Below are 25,234 nucleotides of genomic sequence, written 5' to 3'. Positions count from 1 at the left end.
CCCTGCGGAGGGGCCCAGATGAGCCCACGGCGCAGCACCGAGCGCCCCGCTGCCTGTCGGAGCTGCCGCCTCTCGCGGCGTCGCCCGGCCTGCGCCGCCCAAGGCCCCGGGCGCCCGCGCGCTCGCGCCACGGGGCGCCCGCGACGAAACGGGGCGGCCCGGCTGGAAGTGAAGCGGGAGGCAGCTGCGGCGACGGGCACCGTCCCCGCTCGCCCCCGCGGCGGCTGCCCGGGCGCAGAGGCCCTCGGCCCGGCCGGGCTCCCTGGGGGGCCGGCGGCAGCTTCGCCCTCCCTGCACCTGGAGCCGGGCCAGGCCCAGGCTTGGCGCTTTCCCCCGCTGCTGCCTCGACTAGGAAACTCCCAGGCCAAACGCGAAAACACGAGGGCAGCCCGCTGCCATCAGGTGCGCCCCGCTAGGCCGGGCCGGGGCGGCCGGGACTACGTTTCCCAGGGTGCCGCGGGGCGCGGCGCGGCCCCGCCCGGCTGTCAGCCGGAGCGCGGCAGGTTGCTCGCCGCGGCGGCAGATGAGCGGAGCGAGCGCGCGGGCGGGGGGGCGGCGGCGGCGGCAGCGCGGCCGAGGCCAAGGCCGGGGCAGGGGCCGAGGCGCTATGCGCCGCTAGGAGGATGGCGGTGGAAGGTAAGGGCTGCGCGTCCCCCTGCTCCGCCGCCGCCCCCGGGGTCCCTCCCCTGTCTCCTCCCCCGGTTACTCACCTGCGCCGCGGCGGGGCCGGGGGGGGGCCGAGCCCGCGGGGGGCGGCGGCGGCGGCAGCCTCGGCCCGGCCCGGCCGCCCTCAGCGCTCCGCCTGTCCCGGCCAGGTGCCGCGGGGCCGGGCCGGCGGCAGCGGCGGGCGCGGCGGAGGCCCGGGCGCTGCCTGTGAGCCTCGCCGCGGCGACCGGAGGCTCCAGTCCGGCAACTTCCCGGAGGTGCCGCCGCCGCCTCTGCCCGGCGAGGGCGGCTGACCCCGCCGCCGCCGCCTGCCCGCGGGCCGCTCGCCGTCCCCGCTGCCGGCTGCCCTCCCTCCTGCCCGCCGTGGAGGCGCAGCAGCCCGGCGGCCGAGCTCGAAGAGCCCCCGGGCCGCGCAGAGGCTCCTGCCACGAGCTCGGAGGTGGCAGGCGGCTCTGGTGCCATCGGGCCGCGGGCGCCGGGCCGTCGGGCCGCTCTGGCGTGGGACACGGGTGTTTCCCGCCTGTGGGGCGCTTGGGAAGCTGAACGAGATGGGAGGCGAGGTGTGCGGGAGACGGCAGGTGGTCCCCCTTTTCTTTCCTACCGTCGGCTTCTGAAGTTCGCTCGCTCTTGTAGCGCTTGAGCGCGAGGCGTTGAAGGTTGCTGGGTTTGGGTCCTCTCTTGCTTTCTTCTGTGGCCTCGGGAAAGAGTCAGAAGTCCACGGTGTAAAAACAAGCCATCTATCCTCCTCCTCCTCTGCTTAATTTAGGATTTGTCTTTTTTTTTTTTTTTTTTTGGAGTGCTCATCTTGAGACAGCCTTGAGCTTTGTTTCACAGAAGTGGTGAGATCTATAGTTCCACGTGAGACCACTGAAAATCATGCTGGAGTTATTTTGCTGGATACCCAAAGGTGAGCTGCACATTGGAGTATCCTAAAAACTGTGGATACTGAAGCCAATGGACAGCTCAGCACCCCTGAAAAACAACTTCATAGGCAAACTCAAACTAGGGTAAATAAAACCACTAGTTATTTCTTAAAAAAAAAAAAAAAACACTAGTTATTTCTTAAAAGGTGTCTATGTACATCCAAAGTTGTCCATCCCAAACCTTAAGCCTTTTCATGAGTCCAACAGTTTCCTTATGCACAGACCACTTTACTGAATAGCATCTTGAAGACTGTAATGATACATAGAAAGAAGCTAGTGGTCCTGAAAACAAGTGCTGCTTTTTTGGTAGCAAAAGACTGAGCAATGTGAACAGGGCATGCATGCCTGGTAGTGGGAAAGTAAATGAAATGGACTGCCATGCACCAGATGGTTCATATGCCAGCAGCAACCCCTATGTTAGTGTGCTGCCTTTATTCACTTGAAGTCCTACTCAGTCTGTTTGCTAGATCCTTTCGGGTATGTAATAATTTCTGTCGTATCTGCAGTGCCTTCCATCTGAGAATCTCTAAAAGCTTTGTAAATATTAATGAAGGAAAGCTTTGCTAAAGCTTTGGGAAGCAGTGCTTCTCCCTCAGAGGATATGGGGCTTTTTTTTCTTCTTTAACCTCGTCTTTCTGTATTCTTCTGCCAGGATGCGTCCCTGTTGCAGTGTCTGAAAATAGGCCCTCTTCTCTGTATTTTCCCTTTTCCCCCCATTTTAGTTTTTCTCCCATGAATTTCCTGCCCTCTTACTGCTATGTAATTCTATTCCCCTCACTAGCACAGCAAGATGACTACTTACTTCTGCAGGAAAAGTAGTTGTGTGGCTGTGACTACTTTGTGTGCACCTATAAGGCCTGTTCTTATGCATAATTTTCTGTTGGGACATGATTCTTTATGTGACGGGGTTAAAAGCATGCTTTTATCTTAATGCATTCTTCACAGTATCAGAGTAATGGGTGTGGGCCATGTTCTTTTCATGAAATGTGCCTTTGGCAGGTAACACATGGCATTATAGCTTCTGTTTGGGAAGCTGAGAGGTTCCTTGTCCCTCACTGCACTGTTCTTCGCAGTATGTGGGTCATGCTCTGTGAGAACTAGGCAAAAGTAAAGTTGCCGTGGAGTTTTCTAACGTGGTGGTGACAGTTTTGCAGAAAAACTCCAGTTTGCTGATCTTGAAACGTTTTGGACTTAGGAAACACAGACTGCTTTTCTTCAGTTGTTTGGTTTGTTTGCTTTCATTGGAAAAATGTTTTCCTGGTTTTGTGTTTGGGATCTTGAGAACATGCCCTGCTGTATGTCAGATCCGGGAGCTTGGAAATGCGGAAAGCCTAGAAAAGTCTGACTCAAGCTGAGGTTGTCCAGCCTTCCAGTCTCTGCGGTATTCAACCGGGAGCCTGGCTAGGGTGGGCTCCGTGGGTCTTCAGCCCTTTTCCGTGGAGCGACACTAGGTTTTTGGGTGGCTGGGCCAACTGCCTTTATGCTCAGACTCGCAAGTGGCTGACTCTGGGGTTCGACTGATCCCTGGCAGGGTCCCTGGAGCACGAGGGAACCACAGATCATGGAGCATGGCAGTTCCTGGCCGAAGCCAAAATCCATTGCCTGACCAGCCCTTTGCACTCCTTAATATGAGCCCATTTAGATGGGAGCACTGCCAAGGCAGGTCTATTTTTAGACCTAACAGTTTTGACAATGTTCCTTTAAGTGTTTTTTTTCCTTCTAGTGAGAATGAAAGAACTAGGTCAGAGTCAGTAGAAAAAGGCTTTTGATCTCTGCTACAGTGTTCTCAGAAATATTTTTCTTCTTGCTCTTGTGCAGTAGAAGTAAAGGGGGAGAGATTTGAGTGATATTTTTCCTGTGTTTATTGCATAGGACAGTAAGAAACTGTGACAGTACAAGCCAGATAACATATGCACACAGGTAGTCCCCTGTGGTTCTGTCAGATTCCCTGCAGGTCTGACCTGTGGTACCCTTGAGATTCCCCAGTGGGGAAAAAAAAAAGCTAATTGTATCATGGAGTGGTTTCATAGTAAGTTTGGTGTGCCACCTTTCTTCTTGTGTATAGGCTTTGGAAAGTGTATAAATATATTAATTGCTAGTGTCCTCCTGAAAGTTGATGAAAAGTTAATTCCCTACTCTCTTGTGGCCCCTGTTTAGTGGTCAGGCGCTTCTGAGACTCTGGATCTGCATGCTGGAGAATATTTTTCACTAAGTGGTGTCTTGCTGGCGTAAAGGTGACAGAATGGCTCTGGCATTGCTCCTCAGTAACCCTGAAGGAGAGCAGAGACTCATAAAGAGGTTAGGGCCTTCTGGGATGTGAAGGCAAGGTTAACTGCTGCAAGACTGCAGTTATTTGCAGCCTGTAAGCAGCTCGTGTCAAAGCAGTCCTGTGAATTTCAGCCATGTGACGTACCTGGGTGGAAAGCCTTCAGGACTTAGCAAACTTCAACCTATATTGAATGTTGCCATGTATTTCCCCAGAGATTTGAGATACTGTGAGCTCGTAAACTTGCTATGCCAGTTCTGCCAAGGATGTTAAAGTAAGCTTAGGACCATCAAAAGGACAACTTTGATGTTAGTTTCAGTGTAGGTACCTGCTGTGCTGTTCCAGGCTGTGCCCAGAATTACAACGATCTTGACAAGTATTCAGATATTCAGCCTTGCCTTGTTTCTATACCCACTGCAGGCTCAGACTAGATGTCTCTACTCTTACGTTTCCAGGGAATCTGATCTAAAAGATGTGTTTTCAGCACACCTAGTCGCCTATGGAGCAAAGAAGTCACAAATCCTGTCACAAGAAAATAACATGTGCTTCCATCATTTCTTGTGTTTTCCTTAATAGTTCCAAACCACTCCTTAGCTCGTGGGACACAAAGAACTGCTAGCTGGAAGCAGGGCTGAGGTAACTGTCTCTCTTTCCAGATGAAACTGTCACATTGTATTGTAGCAGAGGAGACTGATAGGACCAGTGGTGAAGGCACACAATGGGCAGGGAGGAGGAAGACTTGAATTCCTTTGCCTTTGGTCACGATACTGTTTCTCTGCATTATTTAGCGACTGTTTATTGCAAAAATTAATTAAGCTGTTGTGAGTATTAGTATATAGGACTCCTCCCATTACCATCCATCTGGCAGTCTTCATGTTGGGCTAGAGCATCTTATCCCTTCTTTCTTCCTCAGCAACAACATAACTTCAAAAGATGGGGCTTGCCTTCATGCCTCCTCCCTAGTCTGCATACAGCTTGGTGGTAGAGCGTGCTCTTCTGCCTTGGACCACTTCTTGGGGTTCTCCCATCTGGGTTACTACATTTTAAAAGAGTCAGCTCCTTTGCAACTCACTGCATCTGTCTGTAAAAGTCAGCTATCGCTCAGCTGTTGCCAAAGGAATAATGTAGCTGCATAAGTCCAGCAGTATGTTTTGGACAGCAAATTCTTGTTTTGGTTAGGTACCCTACTCGCTCAGGGATTGTATAGGGAGACTGTGAACTGAAGTTCAAGAGGTGCATTCCATTCTGGCAAGCAGATACCCCAAAATTAAGCTGTGGTTACAAAGAATGTTGCTACGCTGAAGTCTCTTTGGATGCATCTAGACTGAGTGGCAGGTGAATGTGGCTGCTGGTTATATGGTCATGTTCCCCTTCCTTCTTGAGACTTCTTTGAGAGGTCCCAGCATGGTAGAGAGCAGCCAACGAGGATGTGTAGTTTTATTCTTCTCGTGGACAGCTAAACATATGAGGCCAGGGCAGGCTGTTCAGATGTCAGTCTTTTGTGCTTCTGAGCATTAGTATTTCATGGGGGATATCATAGAAGAGCAGCAGTGTGAAACTCAAAGAAAGGCACTATAGCTAGGTGGTAGTTAAGTATTAGATTGGTGCAAGTTGTTCAGCTGGTACCCCTGGAGAGGATTCTGTCCAAGAAATCTTCTGAAGGCTTGCCAGTGGTTGCCAGCTTAGGCATTTGGGTAGCACCATGAGCTACTGTCCTGCCAACGGGACTATGGAAGTGCTACAGCTAGTTTGCAGAGCTGGAGCTGTTGGAGGAATATTTCTCAGTGCACTGAGCAGTGCACAGTTACAATATTTGACCAGCTGTCACATAAAGAAGTGTTTTATTGTCTTCTGGTGGAATTTTCTGTGTTTCAGTTTGTTGCCATTGCCTCTTGTCCTGTCACTGGGCAGCACTGAAGAGTCTGGCTCCATCTTCTCTGCTCTTCCCCCTCTACACATTTATACACATTACTAAGATCCTCCCCTCTGTCTTCTCTTCTCCAGGCCGAACAGTCCCAGCTCTTTCAGCCTCTCCTTGTATGAGAGATGCTCCAGTCCCTAAATTATTGTTCACTGGACTCGTTCCAGTAACTCCATGTCTCTCTTGTACTGGGGATCCCAGTGCTGGATACAGCATTCCAGATGTGGCCTCACTGGTTCCGAGTAGAGGGAGAAGATCACCTCCCTCAGCCTGCTGGCAATACTCTTCCTAATGCAGACTAGAATACCATTGGCCTTCTATGCTGCAAGGATGCATTGCTAGCTCGTGGTCAACTTGTTGTCCGCCAGGACCCCGAGGTCCTTCTCTGCAAAGCTGCTTTCCAGGTCAGCCCCCAGCCTGTACTGGTGCATGGGGTTATTCCTCCCCAGGTGCAGGACTTTGCGCTTCCCTTTATTGAACTTCATGAGCCCCTCTGCCCGTTTCTCCAGCCTATCGAGGTCCCTCTGAATGGCAGCACAGCCCTCTGGTGTCTCAGCAACTCTTCCCAGTTTTGTGTCATCTGAGAGCATGTGAGGTGCACTCTGTCCCTTCATCCAGGTCATTAATGAAGATGTTAAACAGTGCTGAACACAGTAATGATCCCTGGGGTACACCACTAGTGAGTAGCCTCCAGGTGGACTTTGTATGGGTGATCGCAACCCTCTGAGCCTAGCAATTGTTATGTGCTCAAAGCATGCAGAGAATGTAGAAGGAGTGGTTCTGAACGGTGCCAAAGGCAGAAAGCGGAGGGAAAGGCCAGAAAGTAGAGTCATTCTGAACTCTTTTGAAACTGTCTCGGAGGTGGTGGTCAAAATAGCAAATAGGATTTCAGGAACTATGAGGAATAGTTTTCAGAACAAAGCAAGAAACCTTTGTCTCTGTATTATTCCGTAGTGCTGTTGTATTTTAAATGCTTCATGCAGTTTTGCTTGCCACATCCCAAAGAAATACATCATAGGACTGGAAAGGGTACAGAAAAAGGGAATGAGCTGATCAGGGATGTGGAATATTATTTAAGAGAGAGGTCAGGAAGATTCTGATTCTTCAACTTAAGGAGAAGACTAAGTAGAGAAGCACTAGACATTGATAAGTGCCTTGGAGAAGGTGAAGAAGGAACTAGTTCACAAAGCAGAACAATGAAGTTGTAGGGCTGTGTGCTTAAAATAAGAAAGGAAGGAGTTTTTCATACAACATGCAATTGCCAAGGTGCAGCCTTCCACCTTGGGACCCTCTTAGCTTGCCTAGGAAAGACCAATTGATGTACACCCTGCTCTCGTATTGTTTCCTTAAGCAATGGCTTATTGGGCTAACTGTACTTTTAGTCTCACCCAGCATAATCCTTTTTATGACAAAATTTAGTTCATCTTGTGTGCATCCAGGACAGCTTCACTCATCAATGAGGTAGAGCTATTGTAGATTTGCATCAAGTAACTGAGAACAGAATTTGGTCAGGATGATCCAGATAAAAAGAAAGGGGAAGAGGACTTGGGTACTGCACTATAAAAAAAAAATTTAACAGCTGGGGTAGTGATATATAAGGTAAAAAATTGGGAAAAGAGAGATGCATACCAACTGATACTGCTGTGCAACAGGGTAACATCAGCTTTATCAGATCAGTGAGATTAGGGCACAGGAGAAGGTAGAGGAAGGGAAGGGCAGGTCCAGTGTTAGGCTGCAGCTGTAGAAGTGCCACCCAAGCACTTCCCCATGACAGATACAGTTGCAACTGCAGTACTGCCCTGCATAAATGGGGTGAAACGTGGTTGAAGAGAGACCTTCAACCTGAAGCAGATCAGTTCTATGACTTTCACCATCAGTGGCTTATGTCTTGGGTACGTTGTACGTTCCCTCAGTTTTGCATAGGTCCTCTTCGCCTTCAGGAGCATCCTGTGGCAAAAGGACTATGAAGAATGATGAGGGAGTTGCCGTCGGTGACTGGATGTTATCCACACAGCATGAACTGAACTCAGCATTGAAGAGCAGGTTCTTTGCTCTGCTCTGAGAGCAAGAATTCACCCTAGTGTTTGCTACTACTGGGTAAAACTAGCAGCAAGTGGGTGCACAGCAAGACTGAACGTGGGCTGAAGTGAACTGTGTGTGCGATTACGTGATCTAAAACCTTAAAACGAGTCCCTGCCTGGATAGGAAGAGGGCTTCAGGAAGATATTTGGGATGGATCATAGCCTCTTTAGTGCAGTCTTATCCATCTCCGTATAACCTGGAACCTGGTTAGTTCGTATGCCTCAGCTGAGGCTTCAGGTCGGCTTCAGATCAGCACATGAGTTCTCCCACTCATTTGCTCTCCTCTGTTGGGTGTTTTTTTTTTCTTTTTTCTTTTTTTTTTTTTTTTTGCTAGAGGGGATTTTAGTTGAGTTGGGAGGAGTTCTCTGCAAATAACCTAGTAAAAGTAAGAAGCAGACTTTTAATAACGCCGTTTCAGAAACACGAAGAAAGAAGAATTGTAATGTGTGTAAATAGAAGCTTTCTCCTGTATTTTCCTCCAGCAAAATAATTGCATGCTTTCAGACAATGGATTGTTGCTACAAGAATCAGCTGGGGTATGGGAGTGAGTAGGATCTGCTGGTATGAGTAAGCAGTAGGAGGTGAAGAATTTTGCTGGGGGAAGGAAAGAAGATGTTTCTAGGCCTTTTCATTAAATATGTAAGGAAAAGGGTAGCCCCAAGGAATGATAAAGGAGGTGACTTCTAGGAAGGTGAGGAAAAGCCAGAACTGAAAACAAGTCAACTGCCAAATCACAAAATAGTTACGTTAGTGAGAATGTATAACTATGTTTTTCCTTTGCATTTTGATGACTTTGTGCATCATACATGGGATGACGAATAAAGCCTGGATTCACAGCTGAATTGCAGCCATTTATGCTCCATGTGTTCAGTAGACGCTTGCTTTTATGAAGTACGATAGGGCAAAGGCAGAGGTTTGTGATGCGTGTTTGGGCATGCAGAGCCTCTACTGCAACTGATGTGGTAATAAAAAGACTTACTTGTGTGTGTCTGATACCTGTGTTGTATGCTAGATAGGCTCACTAGCATTCAGAAAAGGCATCTGATGTAACGCTTGCTGATTATAGAATTGAATAATAGTGCTAGTAGGATTGGAGATGAAGCATTCTTAGAAATGCAAGTTGCGGTGAAATGTGACTAGCTAATCTCCCAAGGAGCAATATTTAGAAGGAGCTCATTTGTTGATTGCAGGTAAGACAAGTTTGTTTCAGGAACAGTGGAACTAATGAAGCCTTTTTTCTTGCCTAGTTGTGTTCTTTGTCTTTTCTGTCTCCTTCCTCTGTGCTATAATACCACCAACTCTCCAATGAAATCCTCAGTGGGCAAGAAATGGTAGTATTTGTTCAGGCGTTTATATAAGGCAATTAGTTACTGACAACTGCAAGGTATGGTGGATGCTTTTCTTTCAGTGAGAGCACTAATTTAGGTCTCTCCCCCTCTATCTACCTAGTGATTTTTGTATTTTTCACACATATCCGTCTTACCTCCTGTAGCACCCTCTCTGACCGCAAATCTGTACATCTCACAAACGTCTCTGAAATTCTGAGGAGTCATCTTACTTTTCAGGAGAAGCTTAGTAAATGCTGGCACAAGCCTAATTAACAAAGGGTGAAAGTAGTTTACAAAACTGATTACCAACCATTTGGTACTGTCAACCATTGTTCAAGTTATGTTACTGTATACAAGTGATGCATGTGGCTTGTTGTCCTTTATTACTGTATTCAGTAAGATCCGTTCTGCTCTGAGCTAATTGCATAGCTTGCTATTCCCTTCTTCCCCATCATTCTCCTCTTCCCCTATATCTGTGCAGGATCCGTGGTAGACATGCTGTACTTATTCACCAAACGGAACTATTTTTCAATGAATTTCCCTGTTGCCAGTGTTAATTCAGGAGCTGCTTATATCCACTTTGCATTTATTAAAATTTAAGGAGAAAATTCTTCAGAAATAATTTGGCTGGCCAGTCATTGTTTCTGCTTTTTATCATGCAATTCTGTTGCTGTTACAAAAGGCAGAACTAGCACTGGTGAAGCTCCGAGGTCTGTCTAGCATAGTGATAACGTGCAGCCTGTCTCCTGAGGTGTAACAACGACTTAGGTTTAGATTGTTTGCTGAAGTCTATGAAATGAAAGTGATAGAAATATTACCATACATCAAATGAACAAGTAGTTTCCAGTAGAAAAATTTTCTAAAATACGTGAGTCAATCTCTTAACTTAGTAACCTTAAATACATAAAATGCCTGTAGGATGAGGGTCTTAAAGGCAAAGGAAACCTAAATAAGAAGAGGATTTCTTATTTTGGGCTTATTGTTCTGTGGAGTAGTAGGGAGTATTTAATCTCTAACACTTAGGATTAGTATAGGCTTCAGCAGAATTAGGAAACTTTTCTGTTCAATTTGATTAAGGATGAAACTGCCGAGTTGCTCATTCTGATTTCCTGATATATTCATGATGATGGTATACACGGCTCACTACCTCCTATAGCTGAGGTGAGTGTAGGAGACGCAGATGGAGTGTAGTAGATTGTCTAATTCTATTTCCCTTTTTGTGTTAGCTTTTGGCTTTAGTTATGGGCACTTTCTTTGTTTTCTGGATTGTTCAAATACGGATTGTTTCTTCTGCAAGAGCGAATGGGGTGTAGTACTAATTGGCATGGTACCATAGGGTTAACTGCCCCGTTGTTGCCAGCTAGAGATGTTCAGAGCTAGCTGGCGTCGGGGCTGTAGTTACTTTAAACTTTGCAGATGATAATTCAAAAGGCACAAAAGGGTTAAAGCCCCTAAATGTACAGTTACAAACTAAAATGAACAGCCTTCCTCTGAATGTTTCATCCTTTTCTGCCAACGTCCTCTTCCTACGCATGCCCTTCTTGCCCTCCTAGACCCAGTTCAGTGCCCCCTTCCTTACTGCAGAGCCATACCTCCCAGCTCCTCAAAGATGGAGGGTGTATTCCACTGCTTAGACAAACACTTGATAGTAAACTTTGTATGTTGTAAGAATTTATGATTTGTTAACCTGAGTAATCCAGGGTATGAGTAGTAGTCCTGATAGAGGCTGGAAAATGAGCAGCTCTGTGGAAGGACCTGAGGGATACACCTATGTGTTTCTGTGTCTGCCAGGCCTTGGTGTCCATTTCTGTCCGAGCTTTAAAGTCAAACCTGTTGGTGAAGCTCATCAATAGCAGTGCTTTTTAAGGCAAAGTTTTTGGCATAGCCTGTGTATAATTGCTCGATGCTGACCAGTAGGAGCAGACAGCTAAACACAGATACTATTTTGACAAAGTACTTCAGGATTTCAGCCTGAGAAGGAGTTTCTGATAAGCTCACATGTTATCTATACTAAAGTAGAAAATGTCATGCCTGATTTAAGGGTGCTTGGCTGTGTGAATGCTGCTGATTTCCCGGCCATTAGGTTGGCAGGTTCGAGAAACAGAGATGGACAATATCTTGAAGTTACTTCCTCGGCGTGTTGCCAGCGTTCTAGCAATGCTTGCCAGGTGGCAACAGAGGCAGCAGGTACAATTCCTGTGGAGCTTTGTCTGTAGGTCCAGCTGGTTCAAAATGAAGGTTGGTGGAACTATACCGATTTACGTCAGCTGGAGATCAGACTGTATAGAGTAGTAATTCCTATAGGCAGAAGCCAGCCAGTCTCTCAAAACTAGAAACTGGCTGATGAGGCAGATAGGCTATTCATAAGCGTCGTAAACGTTGATTACTGTGAATAGCTTTCTGCTAGATGAAGTAGTCAAAATAATCCTAAATCTGGTTGTACTTGTTAAAATGATCTTTATTAGCTTTTTGGTTTTCACCCTGTTTTTTAGTATGGTAGAGTTGGTAACAAGTACTTAGGTCAGATGTAATTTCTGAAATAATTCCATGTATTCTAGGGATATTCAAAACTACCACAGAATTACAAACTTCGGAAAGTATGGGAAAGGTTTTGGGGTGCAGGGATCTCTTGCTCATTTGGTGTAAGCAGCCATCTTAGTTTGGAACAAGATCTCTGTGTGAATGTCTCCCTCAATTTGATCAAACCAACTAAAGCGAACTGTAAATACTGTCAGGCAAAAAACCCTGGGCATTCTCTTTGACCACTCAGTTTTAAAATGCAGCCTGTGGAAGCTTGTAGAAGCCTAACTAAATTAGTTGACTACAGAATTGTGCATGGTTGGAGATTTGACTGGCCTTTGATGAAGAACCAGGCAAAAATGGAAAGCACAGGTACAGGGAGACATGCCCTCTAAAGGTCTTGCAGGATCTGTCTTCCTAGAAAGACTTGATAAATTTTCATGAGCTTTGTGTAGATATGAGATGTCTGAAAAGACTTTCAGATCCTTTATATAGGGTACCTGCTATGTCTGACCTGACTTTTTAATAAAGTTCCAGATGTGTTGACTAATTTCTCTCTTTCCCAACTGAATCGCATTTTAAAGATGGGAATAGCAGGTGAATTATATGGACTCATCTCCTACCATTGTACAGCAAAGTCTGTGGTATGAGTATACAAAACAGAGCTTGTTTGCAAATGTTTAACATTTGAAAGTTTTCAAAGGACTGTTAAAGGTTGGATGGATGGCTCCTGTGTCTGCTTTTTGTCTCTAAAGAGCAAAAGCTAGCACATGACGGTGATGCACACAGAACAGGACAGATGAGTAAGAAGGTGCTATTTTTACTCCATCACTTTTCAGAATAGAGCAATTGTTATTGAATGTAACTTAAGCACTTGCCAAATATGCTTTAATGTAGTCTTAATTGGTCTGCCTAAAATTTTAAGCAGCTAGCAGTATTCCCACTGAAACAAGTGGTTATGAAATGTTTGACACAGTAGGCAGAGCGCACTGAGGTAGTGATTGATCATAGATTTATCTGCTAAGCCTTCAGCCCACAGATGGAGAGACTAAGACTTTCCATCTGTCCATGCAGAAGTATTTGGGTGTTTCAAGGCTACCTTCTGAAGAGTGCCGTGAGGCTTTTCTCAGGGCAGGATTCACAGAGAGCATCCTCTAGTAAAATGCGAGGCCTGCACCCAGATGCCAGTAGCTTACTATGGCTTTTGGTGACTTTGTGTACCATCGAGTGTACTCAGACAAGCTGTCTCTTGGCTGCTTGCCATCGGTGAGGCAAACGTATGGCAGGAAGGCAGCTAGGGAAGCACAGCATTTGCGCTGCCCTAAGATCTCTCCGTTGGAACTGCGTGTGCATGCTGTAGGCATCTGCGTGAGCACAGAGCAGCTTCTGGAGGGCAACAAATTCTTTTGTTCTAGCTACTGAGAAAAGACTTGGGTTTGTAGTCTGACCTATTTAAAAAAAAAAAAAAAACAGTGTATTGCATTAATTATGTTTCTTCCTTAGCTTCTTAGGGCAAACGTGGTCATCTTTTCATTCTGGATGCTCCATCTACTGCTTTCTCACAGAATTCCGGACTCCTATAACTTGACAGATCTCAGCAGTCTTTTCTTGAAAGTTCTGGAAAAGCAGGTCTCTTTAGGTAGGTTCAGAGCTTAGATAAGCTGTACCCCGAGCTAGGAGTACAAGTGCATTTAAGGCTTGTTTTCTAAATGTAGTCTGTGGATCTATGTTATTGTGTCTGCCAGCAAAATTCCTCATGTAGGCAGTGCTGTGCAGACAGAGCTGTACAGAACGTCCCCCCCCCCCCAAAAAAAAAAAAAAAAAAAAAGTTCCCACCACAGAAAGTTTTCAATCCAAGTTCATAAGCAATTGCTGGGAAGCAAGAAGAGAGAGACATTAGCAGCTCTTAGGTGGGGTTTTGAGCAGACTGTCTAGCCTGTGGACATTGGGGAAAAGAGAATTTCAGAGTGATCTGAAACTGGATAAAGAGTTGTACTGAGACATATGGATGATAGATGGACATATGGAGTAATGAGACTGCATGGAAGAATATTAGCAGGGGTTTTGTTTCAAAATCTAATGATACTATTGATATCTAATGGTTTTAGGTGGATACAGTCAAATGACTCGGAGCTAGAGTTGGTGTCTTGACAGACTTTTAAAGTCTGGGAATTAGAAGGTAGGTTTGATATGGTAGAATGAAAAGGTGCAGAAAAAGTAGGAGTATTGCCAAAGCAGCGGTATAAGAAAATGATCTGAATGCAGAGGGTGTACTGACATAAGCCAAGGTCAGAGCAAAGAGAGGTAAGAACTTAGACAAGTGATTTAGCAAGAAATTCCTGTGTCTGTAGTAAATGAGAATCTTTTCTAGGAGGGTGCCATGAAGTCCATAAAAATATGAGCTTTACAATTAAGAAGAGTCAGCTGAGGGGATCAGAGAGCTCAACAGGACTTACATTTTGCAGGAGAAGGTTCAAAAGGAAAAGTTGGCCTGTGATAAAGTTGGCAAGATGTGGCAGCCGTGAGAGAGTGATAGTGAGATACAGGTTCTTCTGTAAGAGCTTCTTCAGTTCGGTTCTATAGAATTTTAACCCTGGAAGTTGTCAGCCCTTTATATTTTGTATAGTTGATCCCAAAGTTTAGAGTTGGTCTTATCTAGCTGAAATTGCATAAATTGCATAAAAGGTGCTGATCTAAGAAGAGGTTAGATTCTGGACTAAACCTTGACTTTTTTCCCTGCTTTTAACAAATATTGAAAGGGAGCAATTTTGGTTGGAATTGACATTTAAAAGGGGCCATAGAGATGGAAATGCTGCATTTGCTGTGTGGCAACAGGAAATAACAAATCTATGCAAGCAAACGCTCTTTCTTGCTTAGTCTCTGTGTACCTGAGAGATGGAGGCAGCACTGGAGAAAAACAAAAGAACTGGCCACCACGTGATGACTCCTAACAAAGAGCTATTAGCTTTGAGGAGTGACAGATAACGCTTATTCTCACCTCTGCATTTTCCTCCTTCTTCCCATGCTGAGGATCATGCTCTAGAGCTGCCTTCGTGAAGGAATATGTTCAGTCCTGGTTTTGTCATTACTCCTAAGCCAAGGCTGTGACAGGGGTGAAGAAGCACAACTCTTTCCTTCTCCTTCCCCCCAGTACTTATAAAGGTTTTTTGTCCCCCGTCCTAATATTGGCAACTTTGGAAAGGTGCTTTCTGAGGCTGCCTGCGTTCCTTTAGAAGCAGTCAACTCTTCAGCAGGTAATGGAAATGTGCATAATTGCTAGCAGCCTCTCAATTTTTTTTCCTCCTGTATTCTGAAAGAGTCCAATATAAAGCATTGCTGAAACAGCACTAATATTTGTTACCCTTGACAGGATGATGGGCTAAGAGTCGAGCAGCATCTTGCCATGTGGTTTGTTTATTTTTTAACCCATCCAGGTGCTGCTTATACTAACATGTTATCAGAAATACTGGGTGATTTGCTTCCTGTAATGCATGGTAAATCTTCTGTAACCCAGAAGGCTTTTCTTCTCCTTTTCCTCCTGCCCTCCTCCCTGATCTGTATTGTTGTGGTGCCCCTGGGATGGGAGGAGTTGCAGTGCACAGGAAGCTGCCTGCTGGCACAGGGTTCTCCAAGGCAGTGCTAAGTCCAGTTGTGCTTTGTGATTTCTCTCTAGGGAGCAGGGAAAGGCTGGCAGCCAAAAGCTGCCTGGATTTGGGTTAGGCTGAGGTTTATTAGTGGTTAAAGGGCGCTTACAGGAGTCGTTCCATTCAGCTGGGCAAGATTCTTGCAGAGGACAGTTGGAGGGTTTTTTCTTCTTGTTTTTTTTTTTTTTCCCCCATTCCTTACCAAGTGTCTTTCACTGCTAATTTCCAGCCCCTGCTGATTTTCTGGAGCATGGTGTGCTGGAGAGAAACCTTCTACAGAATAGCTGAGATAGGTCCCATTTTTTTGTGAAGGAGGGGAACTGCTGACTTAAGTCTGGTTGCTAACAGTTTCCATCTGCATTAGGCTGCAGAAAAGTCTTTTGTGGCAGATCATATCTGTCCTTTCTGTGGTCTGGCAGATCAACATAGCAGTCTTTACTAATTGCTTGTTTTTTTCTGGTAGATACGAGCTAGGAGAGTATCAGGTAGTTTTCTGATGTCTTAAGACGTACTAATGTAAATATGACCCCAAAATAATATCTCATTGAAACATACCTTGGGAGCTTAGAAGCCTCAAAGAGCCTTCATTATAACAGCTTGAGAGGGTCTCGATACCTCCCCATAAAGGCAGCACAGCCAGAGCAGGTGAATCCTGTTAGCGTCACTGCAGAAGTAAAAAGGATTTTGCATTTTCTCTGACACAAAAGGAGGTCTTGCAAGGGAATAATCAAGCAGTAGCTTTGTCTTATTTCCAAGACTGTAGTCTTGTAGCACTGATAAGAGGTAAGTGGGGAGAGTATCCAGAAATAAAGAACTCAAAAGTTAGGAAATGCCACTGCTGAGATTACTAAGGTTTAGGTATTTACATTTTGGATTAACTCGGATGATATGGCAGGGAAAACCAGTACGGGGAAAGGAGTGACTGATATTAGTCACTTATTTTTCCTTCTCATTGGTGAAGGGCAATGGCAAAACTATGAGAGTTGGTTTTGCGTTGCCTTCAACCAGCCTACAAAATTGGTTTGAACAGGGAAATAGAGGCCTGCCAATAAGAGCTGAAGTTAGACTTAAGAAAGAACTCTTTAGAGTTGTTTTGGGAAATTAGAGTCTTTAACAGCTCTCAAGGTATCAAGAAGAAATTGCAAATGTCTGGCCTCTATTAAAAGGAGACAGGAAGATACCAGTTATGAAACAGTCATGGGAACTGCTGTATTCCCCTCTTCCTTCTATGCTTTTTTCCCTGTTGATTAAAATAAACAGAGTTGTTGTTTTTGAGCAATTTGTACCTAAAGGGAAAACCCAGGTTCAGAAAGACCTTGCCAGATGGTTTTCAGTGATTTTTTTTTTTTTTTTTTTTTAAGGCAAAACTCCAACTATCTGTGCTAAGCCTAAGCAAATGGAGGATCCCTTGCTGAGAAAGTGATTTTAACTGGAAATCCTTCCATGAATGTCTCTAGGGTAGCTGGTAGAAACCCTGCTTCACCTCCACAAGCTCTGCACAGTTCCCTTCTTGTGTTTCCCTTCCCAGTGGGAGGCCTCTGCAGGGCTCAGCTCTGGGTATGTTGGGGGAAGGCCTGAAGATTCCTCCTCTCCTACCTCATGCTGTCTTTTAAAGCATTAACTATTCAGAGAAGGATCTCTGATGTTTTTACACGCTTGTAAAAGCAGTTCAAGACTAATCCTGATTGAGCCTTTGGGTTTCCCTTCAGCTACTTGCAGTAATACTGGAATTTAGTTCCCTTTCTATTTTTGCTTTAATTTACTGTTTCTTTGTGGGCCAGTGATGGATATGCCTTTCTACTATAAAGGGGGAAAGGTAGTAGCTGCAGTTTGTAATAAAACACATTGCATTTTACTGCTTTCCATCACTTGCTGCTGTTAATGAATTACCTACCGTTCATGATGTTCTCTTCACTTGAAGATAGGAGACATTTTTGTTTCTAACATGCTGATGAAGTTGCGCAAGTACTTGTCAGATCATGCATCTTTCACAAATATTTGGAGGTTTTTGAAAGTCCCAAGGAGAAAAGGCAAACTTTAGTGTTTGCTTTAATCCTGTACCAAGCAATTGCTATTATTTAACAGGCTCAGAGTTTTCAGTGAAGACTTTGGGATTTCTGGAGTATGAATTTGTTTTTTCAAAAGATGCTATAGTTGAAGGGCCCTCTACCTTCTCAGGCTGCTTGAGCCTCTTTCCTCTGACAGGCTTTCAGGGCTCATCAGGAGGCTAATAGAAATTGGCAGTTCTCGTTCCTTCCCCTTGCTTTCCAAGCTTTACATCTAAGCTAAGCAAGTGTTAAGGGGTAACTTTGATTTTACATTATTTTTTGAGTTTCTACTGAAGTCTGTGAAACATTGAACCACAGTAGTTGAGCAGAGGTCTTTTGTATACAGGAGAAGTTTGGACTGTTAATTAGTAGCACAACTACTCAGAAATACGAACAGAAAAATCGGATGCTTGCATGAAGGGGAAATTGCTTCAGGATCCATATGCCGGAAAGGTTGTTAAGGCTGCTTTGTGCGTGAATGCTGGGACTGTGAAATTTCAGACAGAAAACAATTAAACTACCGCCGTAGTTCTATGTGCATTTCTGTGCTGTGGTTTGGGTTTGTTTTCTTTTTTTCCCCCGGCTGCTTTCCTTATTCTACTGTCATTAGTCCACACCTTGTTATATACTTCTAGAGAGTACATCCCTCTTGCTTGTTAGGATGGTGTACGTGGTAGTTTGCAGTGGTACAAAGTGCAGAAGGGGAGATAATCAGCTGGGTAAGTCATTGTGGTGCGTGGAGACCGACTTTGACTTGCTGTGCACAGCTCGCTTACCCACGTTGTTTAGGACACAGAATGCTGCAGTTAATGGAAAATGTAATAGAAAAGCTCTGACTTACCTAGAAAAGAAGAAAGGGATGGCTGAATGATAAATACATGGGATATATTGTCCTCCTCTAGTAAAAGCTGTAAACTGAGGGTCTTGGACTTTGTAGCAATGCTAGTAGAGAACAGTTCAACATAGTAGCCTAGGTAAAATAGTGCTATAGAGTGCTGTGTTCTTTCTCATTCCCTTCCTGAAATAGATCGCCCTGAATCAGTGTCAAGCTGCAGACAATTCCTCTGCCACAATCAGATTTAAGTCTGGCTACTATTGTGGCATTTATTAATACTTTGTGATAAATGCTTTTAGTGTCAAGTTGTTCTTTCCTAAGTAGTGTTTCCTCGTTGTCATATTTTTTTTTCCCAGCTATCCATTGCAATCTGAATCCAAATGGTATTGATCATCCTGTCCCCACAGAAGGTATTAACCTGCAACTTGAAGGTGAAGGAGTCGAGTCACCCTCTGTCAAGAACACTTGTATGCCAAAAGGGCCTGAGTCGAAAGAGACACCCAAGAGACAAGTGGAGCCAGAAATATCTAAGGTAGGTTGAGCTGGATCCTTATTTGTTTCAGAGAGCCTCAAAGAATCCAAGCACTTTGAAATCCTTGCTCTTGCTTGAAAAGCATTTATCATTCTGATAAAAGCATGTAAAGGTACAAAAGTAATAGTCTGAGGAGAGTGGGTGTTACAGAAGGGAGGTATTGATGTTGAGTTTTAGCACACCCATATATCTTGGTTATTGCAATTTTTTTTGAAGATAATAGAAATAACGGAATCACACTTTTTCTGGCATTATGAAGATGTTACTCAAGTAATTCAGAAAATGTGCAAGTAATTCAATAGCTAGAATAGGAATAAACTTAGGGCTTTTGTTTTGTTGTTGTTTGTTTGTTTGCTTTCTTTTTCCTGGGCAGAAGGGTTCTATGGGTATTTGAATATATGCATTTTTATATGAGTAACTGAGTTTAATAGACTATGTTAACTAATTTTAGGCAAAATAAATAGGGTCAGTTTTTCTGTATCTGGTATGTCAGTGAATAGACATGCTTCAGATGTGAATTCTTAAAGACAGAATAAAGGGTGTCTTCTCATTAATAAGCTGATATGAGTTCTGCTGTTTCTTGTTCGTGTGCCGTAGACATAACTATGAAATGCAGGTGAATGTGTATGCTCCAACCATTTTGGGCATAGGACAATAATCTGTCATAGTATGTGTATGTTTAACTAAAATGAAAAATAAGAGAATGTAACATATATTTTGGGCCAGGTTCTATAAAAGCACTGTTGATCCTTTTGACCTTGCAAACATGCATTTTGAGAAGGAATTTCTGCAGAGTGGAAAACTGAGTTTTTACCAAACCTGACACTTTGGGAGTTAGAGCAAAAAAAATACAAGCATCTTTTTTTTTAAAGGACAAAAAAAAAGATGGATGCTATAACGATTATTTCAGTGACTGAACAAATAAAAATATTTTAAGAGCGTTTCCTACAGTCACTCATACAATACATTTAAAAATATATTTATACAGCTGTAATGAGTTTCACTTTTAGAATAAATTAGCATTAAATACTTTGAGCAGTAGCCTTAATAATAAGGACTTGGTATGAATTCTCTGTTCTGGTTTTTATCTAAAATATCTAGTTATAAATGAGTGCAATTTCAACTTATTTCCCATCTTTAAGTCATTGAACTGGATCCAGTTCAGGCTGGCATTGATCAAAATCACTGCTACTTGTAGTCTGTTTTATGGCCAATATCAAGCAAGTTGCTGTTTTCTCTTGAGCCCCTTACAGGGCTGATTTGTGCTTAGTGATTTGAATTTTCCCTTTGGTAACAAAGAGACCGGATTTTGGCTAGGCTTTGAGACAAAGCTCAGCTAATAATGTGTTTACTTGGTCTTTCACAGACAAAGGCGAGCTGACTTTTCCCGTGTTTCAACCTTGTCAGATGCAAACCTGCTTTGTGCTGAAAGCTAGGGAGATGGGTTAAGCTTGAGCAAATGTCGTTAGCTTGGGCATGAGCTGCGTTAAATGAAGCAGTGGGGCTTCCAACTCAGCACAGACTCACTTCTAGTTGGCTTGGAGCACAGGCAGATAAGGCTCATCTTTGCCAAATTTTCATCCTAACGGAGAGTCGAAATTGAGCTATAAGGGTGAGTTAATGCAGTGAAGCCTGTGTTTCTACTGTCTGAGCCTTACCTGTTGGATTAACGAATGGAAAACCATTTCCAAGGCTGTGCATCAGGAGATGGGCAGGGAGGGAGGAGAGAAGAGGAAGCGTAGGTCTCTGTGTAGTGAAATCGGCCATTGGATTCCTACGTCTGATTGCAGTGACCTTATTTAGAAAAAGCTGGACATGCTTCAGGTTTAGCGAAAAACAACAATCAAAAACAGGCGTTTTGCTTGATAGAGTAAGCTTGGCATAATGGCAGGAAGCTAATGAGGTGGATTACTGCTCTTCGTGCATGTGTTGCTACCCTATTAGGTAACCCCTCTCTCTCTCTCTCTCAATCTCTCTCATCTCTCTCTTCCCCCCCTCCCCCCCCCTTTTCTGTGTAGTATTAACTTAGTGGCATTTCTCATCTGGATTCATATATTATAGTGAGAGGTAGTCTGTCTTTTCTGGCTTGTGATATTATACATTTCAAAATCATGTTGCTTTATCCTCCAAAATGTGGATATAGAGTTGGATTGGTAACTGATGTGGTTTTAGGAGTTGAAGTAAGCCGTTATTATGAAACTTGATCCATGCAATCGTATCTGTCCAGTGGAAAGATGAGAGGGAATAGAGGAAAATATTGTAAATGAAACACTATGGGCAAATCCATTTGTTTTATATTTCGTCATCACTCAGTTACTTAAAAAAAGATTTCTTAGCAATTCTATGTGTTCAAATAATATTAACACAAACCTCATATCCACAGTAGTGAGATTTATATGGCACACGGCAGCGCGATGTGCTAAATGCAATTTAGGATACCTTATAGACCATTTTCTGTGCCGTCAGCCCTCTAATTTGTCTTCATTGGGACCAATTCCAGCACTTCAGACTGGAGGCAGCCCTAAGGTTTTGCTGTGGAAAGAAAGAAACAAAATCTCCTCCCTGGTGGAGGATGTCCTTCTTTTTGTGTCCTCTGTTGTGGACTTGCAGAACAGTAATAATAATCACTCATGCACTGCAGATTTAAACTTTCCTTTTATACTCTATTGAAAATAGGGGAATACAAGTGTTTGCTCCTAAATTTCGGATGCAATAACAGAAAGTGCAGCCTGGGAGAAGGAATACTCATTTAGAAGTTCCTGCTGAGTATGGTGTTTAATTTTTAGGAACTGATACAGATGGAATTTTAAAGGAAAATGGAATAATGACCTCAATCTCCCCCAGCCTCTTCTAAAAAGAAGCTTATGATATGTAACAAATATGAGCAAGTCCAGAAAAAAATATGATTATTCGTATCTGAACTGATGTGTACAATCCAATGAGACTGATAAAAGTACAGAGGCTAACAAATTATGGAAATTATGTAAGTGTAAAAATAAAGTTTTTTTGCTATTATTTCTACATATGTAAAAACGTGTATGTATGTACATATACACACATGTGCACACTTTCTTGGTTGGTAATTGATTTTCAGTATTCACAGTATATGAAAAAATTGTAGGCTGTTGAGTGGATAGTACGTAGAGCTCTCTTTATTGAGAAAAATAGAGGATGATTTAGATGTTTCTTTTCTTCAATTAGCACCTTCTGCACCTAACCTCTGTTGTGTATGTGTGTTTATGGGAATTCTCATTTCTTTAAGATGTTACTTCCGGCTCTTATGTCTAACCAATTTTGTTTTGATTTTTTTTTAACAAGACTAGGGTTACTGAACTCTGTAACCCCAAACTTCCTGACTCATTATATTTATCCAGAAATAATTACTTATGATACAGAAAGTTTTTCTGTACTTCTGACGTCCCATACCTCTCTTGAGTTTTGGCTTGAGTAGAAGGCTTTCCTAACAAGTTCCAGAAAATCTCTCTTGCAGAAATAGTAACTTTATCAAGGCTTTCCAAATATTGCGCTCATCAAGCCCTGTTCAGTGTGTGCATGAGACCTGGTTCTGGTCTGTCACTTATTAAAAGAAGGGTTTTTTTTTTTCAGGGAGTTTTGATTCTTACACAAGGTGCGTCTGAAGACGTTGCTCACATTGTGTGGTAGCAGCATAGCGAATACTACAAGCTTTTTAATGGCAAGCGGTACAGCTGGACTCTTTTCTTGCATTAGTAATTGCAGTTTTATATCTGAGTCAGACCTCACTTCATTTATCAATTTCTTTTCACAGTTTTCATGAACATTTTAAAGGACTGTTAATTTAAGTGAGGTACTTTTTCTTTGCCCTCTGTTGGAGTGCTTTATAGAGAAGAAAAAGTATAGTCTACTGGCGTAGTGTAGCTCGTTAGTTGTTTGGGTTGCGTTTTTTGCTTTCTTAGGAAAAAAATTATTTTTTTCAAAGTGACATCAAACAACGCTGAAGATGTGACTGAACTTAATAACAAGAGGATGAGAATTTATATTGGTTTACTGGGTCCAGTTCAATACTGATAGGGGTGGAAGCTTCTCCTTTGGCTTCAAGAAGAGTTTTGCTCTCCCTTGGGAGTAGTTGGCATACGTGTTAAGAGTGTCTGAAGAAATGTCCAAGGAGTGAGGCTTTTGGATAATAAGGATATTATAAAATTGTTTTAAAAATATAAAAATATTGTCAGCTATTTAAAAAAAGAAAAATGGTATCCTGAAAATGTTCTTTAATGGGAAAACAGAGAAACTTTTTTTAAAAGGATTCTCTGGATTTTTTTGTTTGGTTGTTTTATTTTTTTTTTCATCATTAGCTTTTGTTTCACAGCGTTGTTCTTATTAATCAAGCTTATAAAATGGGTGGAATGAGAAGGACTGTATCTGCCAAGCAGTGGTCCCGGCGATACGCAACGTACACATTCACTGTGCTAGCTGCTTGATATGCTCTGGCTGATGTTTTGTTTTTATTTTCAATTGGTTGAAAAATACTAGCGACCGATGGGTTAGGCTGGGGTAATGCAGTTTTGCCAGTTTGGTTTGTTTCCCAACTATCCCCTTTTTACACTTTCTGATGTCCGCAGAAAACTTGAACAAGAACCCAGATCCGACTGGATGAGGTTAACAAACGTTTTACCTGGCAAAGTGAAGGTTCAGCAGAGCCCACACTGCTCTGCTCCACTTCTCTAGGTTTTGCTTTAAGATTGTGCAGGGAGGGTGTTCGAACTGCAGACCTCTTAAGTGTATCGCAGCAGAGGTACAGACCCTGGTAAAATGAGTATTTTAGTGACAGAAAGTCTGCTTTTCTGCTTTTCTTAGTTACTTTTGTAGGCCCTGGAAAAGTGGCAAATGGATTGCCAATGGTCCAAAGGTGCTACATAGAAAACTGCTTGCAGATAGGAAGCAGACAGAGCACGTGTGTGTATGAAAGAGATGGTTAGTTTCTTCTTGGGTTGTAATAGTGAAGTAACACTGATTACTGCACTGGTGCTTTTACAGGATGAGCAAAGATAGCTGCAGAGTCTTAGTGTGTGTCTCTGAAGAGACTTTAAAAATATTTCAGTTTGAGTGTTAATATTAACAGCTGACATACACTTCAGGGCAGTGTGCCTTCCTAATGTCTCATTCGGTAGTTATTAGTAATGCGCAACAGTGGTTTTGCTTCTATCTTGGTTTTCAGTAGTGCTTTTTCTTTCTTATGCTGCATAGTAAGGAGTGTGCATGTTATCTTGCTTTCAAGTGTCTAAACTGGAGGGCTGAAATGCTTGATATGTCCATATGTTTTCCTCTCTGTGTTGTATTCAGTCTGAGTTGCCTGGTAGTAATCAGCTTGCAGGCATGCACACGTGCGTATGTAAACACACACGCACTTTAACAAATACAAGTCGTGACATTGAATTTATACAACTAGCAAGGGCGATGTTTTAGAAAAGATTAATCTTCTGATCTGTGCACAAATAAGTAATAAAATCCTAGTAGGGGAGCAAACTTCTACACAGAGAAAGCCAATGTCATCTCATTCACAAGCTTTCACCTTCTCCAGTTTGAGAACTTTTTTTTTCTTTCAACAAAAGGTTTAAGCTTGCAGTTCAATAATGGATTACAACTTCAGATTGATACAGTTACTGTATAAATCCCAGATGGCTGCTTATTTCTAAGACAAATTTATTAATGTTAAATGATGAGGTTAGCAAGGAGTGAAATTTAGATGATCGTGGGGGAGCTTCTTGCTCCTGTGTTCAGTCCCTCGTTTCTGTAGACCACCACATCTTGTAATTCTGTTCCTTTTCAAAACTAAGTAATATTTTTGTTTTCACTGCTCTTATAAGAAAAGGCATTCCAGGCTCTTAGCTTTTCCTCTAATGAAACACATTCTTCCAGGTTTTGCCATTAGTTTTTAGCTGTGGCCTGCTTATCACTCACGATTGTGACCCCTCGGTTTGATGTCTAAAGTTGCAAAAGCGTGCAGTGAACTCTACTTCTTCTGTCCCGAGCAGTGAATTAGAAATCCGGGGTGCGTGTTTGCACCTGCATGTTTGAAGTGGCAGAGATTTGATTTTTTTGGTTTGTTTTGTTTTTCTTTTGTTTAAAATCACTCTGGGGATTTATTGGTGGGAGTGGAGTGCTAGAGTAACCCTACCTGTAGTGCAGAATACAGCTGCCTGTTCCAGAATTTAAGTTGGAACTAGCCAGGAGAACAAGAGATGTCTTTTCTGTCTGTTCAGGTCTTACAAGTCAGCTTACTGTAGGAGGAGAAACACCTGACAAAGCCTTAAGTGTATTCTCACTGCAGCATCTTTTCCCCCCTTGTTATATCTTCTACGCTTTTAATAAATAGTGTAATGCGATGGCCCACGTTTTTGTAGTGAGGTTTGTACATTCAGCATAAAAGATCTGGTGTCTCCTATTCATCCGTGCCCTGGCTGCGTACCTGGGGATTCTGAAATATCAGCTG

The 25,234-nt window shown here is 43.3% G+C and overlaps 1 protein-coding gene across 8 annotated transcripts in view; it reads left to right on the top strand.

Annotated features, from left to right (window-relative positions):
• The first annotated feature begins 497 nt into the window (after nucleotides 1–497).
• The window catches only part of SAMD12 (sterile alpha motif domain containing 12), a 182,455-nt gene continuing 157,718 nt past the window's right edge, over nucleotides 498–25,234 (top strand). For 5 of the 8 annotated variants that reach the window (XR_011139306.1, XR_011139305.1, XM_068933160.1 and 2 more), the window contains exons 1-2: nucleotides 498–636; nucleotides 18,590–18,765. Coding sequence is in view for 6 of the 8 variants with exons in the window: in XM_068933160.1 (XP_068789261.1) it covers nucleotides 624–636; nucleotides 18,590–18,765 (189 nt within the window). In the remaining 2 variants the exon portion in view is untranslated. Of the gene's footprint in view, nucleotides 637–1,103; nucleotides 1,227–1,454; nucleotides 1,574–13,209; nucleotides 13,346–18,589; nucleotides 18,766–25,234 lie in introns of those variants that run through there. The other 3 variants (XM_068933158.1, XM_068933155.1, XM_068933156.1) reach the window with 3 other exon arrangements.

Source organism: Struthio camelus, chromosome 2 (assembly GCF_040807025.1).
Source record: "Struthio camelus isolate bStrCam1 chromosome 2, bStrCam1.hap1, whole genome shotgun sequence".
In the NCBI taxonomy this organism is placed as follows: Eukaryota; Metazoa; Chordata; class Aves; order Struthioniformes; family Struthionidae; genus Struthio; species Struthio camelus.
The sequence above is the reverse complement of the archived record's forward strand: the minus strand, read 5'-3'. Positions and strand labels throughout refer to the sequence as shown.